This window comes from Theobroma cacao, chromosome 6 (assembly GCF_000208745.1).
Source record: "Theobroma cacao cultivar B97-61/B2 chromosome 6, Criollo_cocoa_genome_V2, whole genome shotgun sequence".
Lineage (NCBI taxonomy): Eukaryota > Viridiplantae > Streptophyta > Magnoliopsida > Malvales > Malvaceae > Theobroma > Theobroma cacao.
Genome location: NC_030855.1, coordinates 24,149,889 through 24,158,248, shown reverse-complemented (window position 1 = coordinate 24,158,248; position 8,360 = coordinate 24,149,889). Strand labels below are relative to the sequence as shown.

The window sequence follows — 8,360 nt, the reverse complement described above, 5'->3', positions numbered from 1 at the left end:
TAAATTTGGAAACTGTTCTGTGTATGGAGCAAAATTATGGGGTGTTTATTGAGGTTTGTCATTGTCATGGGATGAGGAATGTCTTAAGGTAATCTTAGCTATGGACAATAAAACCACTGCATAGGTGATTCAAATAAAAACAAATGATCCAAATGTTAATTTATACTTGATTTCGGTTATCAAAGGTCTCTTAAAGAAAAAATGACAAGTCAATATCATTTACGTGTGTACATCATAAATCCAATTGTTTGATAAATTTTCTTATGGATATGAATTTTTAATATCCTATTGACACGATGCTCTTGAAGATCTTCCTAACACAGTGCATCAATTTGAAAATGTTGTTATGGGAATTGCATTACGACATGTTATTTTGACCTAAATGTACTATTTTTTATTTCATTCTAACAAAAAATAAAAAAAAAATCTTAAAAGTACCTTTACTTAATTCAATGCATGAAATTTGTAAATATTAGCATTAATATGTTAGTTCATGTTTTGCACTAGGTAAAAGTTAAAACTGATTACGTTTCAAAAATCTTTTGTCGTTCAAAGAATATGTTATATATCGATCAATGATCCTTTTAAATGGTTTGAAAAGTCGAGCTCTAGTTCAACTTTCCATGCAAATTCAATAAGTAGATTATGATTTCTTTCCATGAGCTTCTTGAAGTTTGATTGAATAAATGTTAATCTTGAAACACCATAAAATAAAATAATAAGATAATAAAATTGTGAACCTTTTGGATAATTGAGTCGAAAAGACTAGTTCCATCACTTTTCACATAATACCTCTGTCTTCATTTTCTATCCCAACATTCCACTTCTTGAGTACGATTGCACAAGCCAGAGTAGCAAGAAGCGACTCGATGGTGGGATTTCCATGGGCGTCACACTCTGCCCAGTACCCCTCTTCTGTCCGGTTGTTGAGTACCCAATCTAAGCAATCCTTGAACATGGGTACTGAACATGGCTGGAGGTTGGAATCTGCAGGAATCATGGCTAACCAGGCAGTGTCGTAAGCAGAGGGTGAAACGAATGAGTGAGGATCGATGTAATCCGACAACATCTCTTCCTTTGTCTCTTTAACTAAAGCTTGGATTGAAACATGTGAGAGTTACATGGCACAAAGAAGAAATTAAAATTAATCAATCGAATCCGAATATCGTATTACTTCCTCTAATGGTTGAGGGTTAAATAATGAAATGATGCGAAATGCTAAGTGCTTGAACATCAATTTATAGGAGTTCCATGGTAGCATGAATTTTATTTTATTTTTTCTCAGCCAATCAAAGATTTCATTGATAGTAAATATAATTACAAAAGGTAACAATTGTACTCAAAGAGAGAGCAGTGATGTCTCCTGCTAAACAGAGTAAAACAAGTTGACTCTTGTCCAAAAAGTCCAACCTTTGAGCAGTCATGGACAATTTTTTGTTCTGCGTATGCCCATGTTAATCAGCATCGGGTTCCGGATAAAGCTTTAAGTCTCAAAATTTCTTAGGTCTTATAATTTTATAATAATTAATTAATTATATTAAGAATACACAAAAATTAACATAATTAATAAAATATCTTCTTATTCTCTCATACTCAATAAATATCTACTTTCTTTCACTCTTACAATTCTCAACTATTTATTCAATTTTTCATTAAAAATATGTAAAAATCAAATAATTAATAAAATGACATATTTTTTCACTTTTTTAATTATGTACTTAATAAATCTTAATTTTTTATCATTTCTCAATTCTTATAGTACTATTTATTAAATAAGTTAATATATATTTAATTATTTTTAACATTTTTTTTGTCCACTATAATTAATTGGTAATTTTTTTTTTCAATTTATACTATCCACATTTGAATTTTCTTTTTCTCATTTGCTCTTCTTTTCTCTAACCTCAAATTTTAATAAATTTTTTTTTCTTAATTTCAATTGGGCTTGGTGTTGTGGCCGAGAAGGAGCCAGATTTTTATGGCCCCAAGAGAATGAGCCATGCTACTTCACATAGAAATCCGACCCCGAAACCATTGGCTTAGAACATGTCGAATTTGACATTTGAGGGGTAGGTTTGAAACCCATTTCTGAACACGAAGGCAAATGAACAGAAATTCCTGTTTTCTGATGTTTATGTGACCGGTTATAAGTCATCCCTCTTTGCCCTGGATGGTATGTATCTCATAAAAGATGAACAAAAATTCCTAATCACGAAAACGCTTGAGAAAATTTTATCTTGGCAGATACGACATGTGCCAAGGTCTGCCAACGATAATGCCGATCTCGACCAGCTTGCTAAAGGGGGTGTGCAACGAACACAAGAATTCCTGTGAATCAGCACTGATGCAGCAAGTGATAATGAAACGCTGATGCTCACTAATGGAGAGCCGCAGGCGTAGATTGCAGATTTTGATTTTCTGGTTGGATGGTTTAGTTGTGATCTTGAAACACATTCTTAATTTTGAGCTTTTGCTTTGCTTTGCTGTATCTTGGTGAACATCATGTACAGGAGATGAGCCTGATTTGGGAGATTTGTACAGGGTTACATTTTGTTTGATCAACCTCTCCTGATACATCGTCAAGTGGTTGATTTGCCGCAGATCCCTGTTTTTTGAATGTTGTCATGCTGCGGTGTTTCTTTTTGTACAGGAACTCTCACCATTGTTCTTTTCTCAATGAATACAACCATCCTCTTTTTGCCTTACCAAAAAAAAAAATGAACAAGAAGTGCTGTCAAACTGCCAGGCAACCCACTATTCTTGGGCCTATGAATAGGTTGGCTAATTCTATAAATTTGAGCAGTCAAGATGTTCGTACAGTGCTTGGACTAACAAGAAAAGACAACGAAGGTTGATTTATACAATTTTGCTTCGAAGAAATATTCCATATATCATTAGGATTAATCGGCAATAATGGTACTGTCAACTTCTTATTTATGCAAAGGAATCAGATTTTCACTACTTTTTAAATTTTTTTCTTTCAATGATTTGGATTCTACAACAAGAATCGTTTTTCAATTTGGATTATACAACAGAGATTATAGATTATTATACATTTATAATAGAGGTTTGAGATTATTGTACATATAGCAGTTCAATGTGCAAAGGGCAGATTGACCAATTATTAGGCGAATGACATTCTAAAGTTTGGAGTGGTTAACATACTAGCATATCCACGCCTTGCAATGGGCAAAGAAGCTTGGTATCCTATGATTCTCTTGCTGTGGTATTTGACAGGCTGAACAAAGTGAGAAGTTATTGTTCGAAATTCCTTCTTCGGTCCAGAGTCAGGAGGAAGAGGCATCAATGGCTTCGATATTCCAATATCTGGAGGAATGTAGATTGCCTTCTGGATGTCTTGAAGCATCTCTGTGTTGGAATCATATCTATTGCTGGAGTTGAAGAACATCTGAAATACTTTCATGCATGATAAGTGAAGATGCCTGGATGCTTCAGGCAAATCACTCAATCCCTCCGTTAGAACATGTTTGAGCAACTCTTTCCTCTTTTTGTCAAGCAAGTCTCTCACAAAGGCAATTGAATCATTAATGTCTGCTTCGGGGTTTTCTTTCATGTAAAGTAATACATAGTTCATTTTCCCGTCTTCTATTTCCTTCTGTCATTGTAAATGTAAGTCATAAGCTTCCATAAATAAAAAGAAATTCAGAAATGAAACCTTATAAAATGTTAATTTACCTGGTAGCTTTGTATGTCATTCAATAAACGAGGTATAAGCATGACCAGTTTAGTTACAGTCTCGTATTCGGCTGCAGGGTTGATTTTGGAATTCGGTAAGCTTGATTTCAAGAGGCATGAAGCTGGAAGAACCAAGGTATGTGCAGCAATGGATGTCATGCCAGTTCCAAGGTACTCATCCAATAATGGCAAGTATCCACTTTTGCTCCACTTTGCTTCCACAAGCCATGAAGCGAATGTTTCATACCACTACATCAAACATTCATAAACATTACTTTACAATTCATTTGAACAGGCAAGATCAGAACAATTAGTTAATTGCTTATATGTTGTAATACTTACTATTTGTTGTAGATAACCTTTTATATCAGTTCCCTGCTGTTGGAGATGTTTTCCTGCTGTTTCTCTCACAAGATCATCAAGGGCATCAAATATGGTTTTACCATGGCCACTTAATCCGTCACCGTCCCATCTGTCATGTGCGCATTCAAAAAGCAACAGTGAGTTGCTAATAAACCATTAGGGAGATTTGAATCGTTCCCTATTATCCCCAAATACTCGTTAGTATCAGCTTTCGTTTTTGGTAATTACCTTTTAACTGCGTCAGTGAGGATGTTCAACTCGTTTAGAGAACCTTCCATGTCAAAAAAATCATCTGCAACTGTAATAAGTATAGCACTTTTTGCAACCATCATTCGTATAACCGAGTCATAAGGCAGCGAAAGGCTGGCAGAGATGGCAAAGTAGCAATACATAGTTTTCTCTCGGCCAAATCCCATGTCAGTAAGACCCCTTTTCAGGCACCAACTGTTTCACAGAAACAAGGCAGTATCATTTAGAAAATGAGTCCATCATTAACATAATCTTGAAGAAGAATTCATTTTAATTTCTTGTCTTTTTTCCCAAGTTAAGCATTGAGTTATACCTTTTCAATTCAGCCATTTCATTCTTGTAAATTGATTGTCGAAACTCATAATCCCCCACAGCAAGTTGCACTAACTTTTCATTCATAAGGCTTGAAAACCTGCTTCCAAAAAGTTTGTTGTGTTGGTGATATAGTAAGCAGAAAATTGGCAGAGATATCCTTTGATATTGAACTTTCAAGTTATGCAGTTTCTTGAAATGCCGAGTCTCCGTACCTATGGAATGAGGTTTTTCCTGCCCACAAAGCATTCATATCATTCTCTTCAATCCACGACCTATGTTCCAAGTGGTCCAGTCGAGCGACCCATGGTAGACTCAGCTCGTGCTCGATCTAAGCCACACGTATAGCATCAAATATTTAAGTAATTAATGCCCGTAAGTGGTTGTTTATAATTTCATACTAGCTAATAACTGTTTATTTGAATTGAATACCATTTTTTGAAGGTTTAAGGATTTTGTGAAGTGGTCATCGTCTCTATTTCCTTCTGATGCAACTTTCTCTAGTACTTTCCTAGAAAATGATCTTGCTTCCTCAAGCTCATACTCTCCGGGAAACATAAGATCTGTGGCTCTGTAAACATTAAGCATTACGCTTGAGAAATATTCATTGTTTTTTCCTATATGATCTAGAACCTCTTGATTATTCAAGAACCAACAGAAGCTCCCTGCATGTGCAAAACGTTGATTTAGAGTTTTGAAAATCATAAACCTATGCCAATATTGCAAGAAAGTTTTCAAGAGTCAAATTAAACATACAAGGCGACATGTTGTAACCATGCATTCGCAGAAGCCTAAAAGCCAAAGAGTCTTTGTACAGCTGGGTTGCGATTGAAGTACCATGGCTTGGCTTTGCCAGTGATTCCTGCTTGTTGTAATTCCTGAATGTAATCATCGTTCAAAACATTATAATATTTTCCATTTTTAATATCATGAAAAAGAATATGATTACATAGAAGATATATGTACACAGGGACAGATACATACCAGGGCAGGGGAGGTGCTTGGCCCCCATTGTTGAAAATTTTTTAATTTTTTTAATTGTTTTTTCAAAAATAAGTGACCTCCCATGTTTTTCTCCCAACCTCCGCTAAAATGAAACAAATGTTACGGGTTTATGCTTGTCATTTACTCTAACGACGAATCCACTAATAACTAATAAGTACTAATTAAGCAACTCATGAAAGTGTGACTTATAAATTTAAAACGTCAAGATCATGACGCCATGACTCAAGATAAGACAAAATATATAATAAAAACTATTAAAAAGAAATTACATTTAAATATTAAAAGTAAAAAAAAAAGTTTCGATCGTAAAAAGTGAGAGGTCATTTTCAGCTATAAACATCATAAAAAATAAGTTTAAGAATAAAATGAAAAATAATTTTCTTGTTGACTGTATAGTTACTTATATTGAAAAGAGATTATTAAATGGTTTGACACAGACTCAATTATTAGTAAATTTTATGATATGAAAAATCGTCGTACTCAACTTTGATAAATTACAAAAAATATAATACATATATACGTTTTAGTCTAAACTGTTTATATGCATGAATATGTTAATTTTTTCTAATTTTTACCTCCCAATAATTTAATCTTAAATCCGTATCTATATGTACAAATTAATTTCTCTCATTACCGGTAAACTTGGGTCAAAATGTCTTCAATCTGCTGGGTGAAATGGTCAGCCAGCCCCAACCTTTCTAGTTGATTGGCCAGACCAAGTTTTATTAGATCTTCATCCATTGGATAGGTTGGTGGAACTATAAGAAATTAAAAAAAAAAATTCAGTAAGGGAAGCCATAAATTTGGAGACAAAAAGAAAGAAAGAAAGAGATGACAATCTTGCCTACCTCCATTACCACATCTTCGAACTAAAGATTGTAGGTAAGCTAAACACTGCTTGTTCCCGGTAGCCATGAATGCACGTGCTGTTGCAGAAGGGGATTGGAATAACGAGCCGTCATCACTTAAGTGCATGGTTATGTCTTCTTCATTAATGGCATAAAATGAAGGCAACGCTTCCAAATATGATAGTAAAAGTGGATATGGACTGTCAGTAAGTTCCTCGCTACAAAAAATTATAAAAAAAATTATAAGCAGATAATATAAGAAAGGTTTTTATAATTAATTAAAATTATCTTTTTTACAATTTGATGTAAATTCGTAAAAAGCACCTGTTAATTTAATATTGTAAATTAATCAATAAATTTTGCAATTAATATTTACTAATCTATCAATTCAATTTTAAATTACATAATAGTTAAAATTGATTATATTTTAAAAATCTCTTACCGTTCAAAGAATATGTTCTATCAACTTACATTTTAAAAATTTTTTGTCGTTCAGAGAATATGTCTATCAATAATTTCTGTGAATGGTTTGAAAAGTCGATTTGTAGGCCAATTGTACGCGCAAATTCGATCATTTCAGGGAAAACAATAGTAAACCAACGAGGAAACCGATTATGATTTCTTTTTTGGAGTTTTTCCACGTTTGCTTGAATAAATGTCAATCCTGAAACACAATAAAAAAAATAGAACAAGTTATATAAAATCATAATTTGCTCCGGTAATTTGGGGGCTCATATATTGCATAAGTCGGAAAGAACAACTCATCACTTTTTTACGCAATTTGGTACCTCTTTCTACATTTTCTATCCCAACATTCCACTTTTTGAGTGCAATTAAACAAGCCAGAGTAGCAGGAAGCGACTCGATGGTGGGATTTCCATGAGCGTCACGCTCTCCCCAGTACCCTTCTTCTGTCTGGTTATTGAGCACCCAATCTAAGCAATCCTTGAACATGGGTGCTGAACATGGCTGGCTGTTGGAATCTGCAGGAATCATGGCTAGCCAGGCAGTGTCGTAAGCAGAGGGTGAAACGAATGAGTAAGGATCGATGTAATCCGACAATATCTCATCCTTTATCTCTTTAATTAAAGCATGAATTGAAACATGTGAGAGTTCCATGGCACAAAGAAGAAATTAAAATTAATCAATCGAATCCGAAATTTGTAGTATTTGCTCTAGTGGTTAACTGGTGGGAGGACATTAATTTATAGGAGTTCCACGAAAGGCTTTCATTGGACTCCAAACGTGAATAACGTTGTCTCAACGTGTTTTACATTTGCTCTAGCCACAGCTGTACTATTCATTGTCTGCGCCGGCCTGTTTGCTACTCAAATTTTTGCCATCAACCTATTTTTTCTTTCAAATAATTTAATTTTGATAACGAAAGAATTGTAATATCCTCACATCTCACATCAGATATGAATGTGATTGTTAAGATTTATATAACAATACAAATATATTATTATCAGCAACTCGAACTTAAGTTTTTAAAGATTACATAATTTAAACAAAAAAAACTACTAAATCAATGGTTAGACTTAAATCGTTATAAAATTAAAAAAAATATTTCACATTTATTTATCTAGATTTTTATCTAATATGTAAGTTTTCAAATTTTACATATGTAGTAAGAGATTTACCACATACAACATTAAATATATTAACAAAGAAATAATAAATTAATATATATAAATATATTCTAAAAAGTAAAAGTTAAAATTTTCTGTTAGACCATTTATAGAATAATTCAAGGGGTCAATATTTAGCTATACCGCTACGTACGTGGGGAGGAGCTAACATGAACCACAAATAATCTTTGGCCATTGAGAATTTTTTGCCAACCTGTCTCTCTTTATTTTTTATTTTTATTTTATGTGGTCCTAGCAC

The 8,360-nt window shown here is 33.6% G+C and overlaps 1 protein-coding gene and 1 long non-coding RNA gene across 2 annotated transcripts; one reads left to right on the top strand and one right to left on the bottom strand.

Annotated features, from left to right (window-relative positions):
* LOC108662594 lies at nucleotides 2,055-2,718 on the top strand. The gene is made up of 2 exons (XR_001928507.1): nucleotides 2,055-2,173; nucleotides 2,245-2,718. It is a non-coding gene; the product is annotated as an uncharacterized LOC108662594 (long non-coding RNA).
* LOC18596906 ((E,E)-geranyllinalool synthase) lies at nucleotides 2,703-7,650 on the bottom strand. The gene is made up of 12 exons (XM_007025654.2): nucleotides 7,262-7,650; nucleotides 6,945-7,137; nucleotides 6,474-6,691; nucleotides 6,260-6,383; nucleotides 5,377-5,498; nucleotides 5,053-5,285; nucleotides 4,836-4,951; nucleotides 4,622-4,720; nucleotides 4,288-4,503; nucleotides 4,039-4,168; nucleotides 3,697-3,945; nucleotides 2,703-3,616 (listed from the first exon to the last, which is right to left on the bottom strand). The coding sequence occupies exons 1-12, from the start codon at nucleotides 7,590-7,592 to the stop codon at nucleotides 3,125-3,127; spliced, it is 2,523 nt and encodes an 840-aa protein (XP_007025716.2). The 5' UTR covers nucleotides 7,593-7,650; the 3' UTR covers nucleotides 2,703-3,124.

Bases quoted from the DNA above. Each gene is read 5' to 3' on its own strand.
- LOC18596906 (XM_007025654.2), bottom strand. From the start codon at position 7,592: ATGGAACTCTCACATGTTTCAATTCATGCTTTAATTAAAGAGATAAAG. The intron at 4,169-4,287 runs GTAATTACCAAA...CGCACATGACAG, and splicing joins CTCACTGACGCAGTTAAAAG to ATGGGACGGTGACGGATTAA. The intron at 3,946-4,038 runs GTAAGTATTACA...TGTTTGATGTAG, and splicing joins AAGGTTATCTACAACAAATA to TGGTATGAAACATTCGCTTC.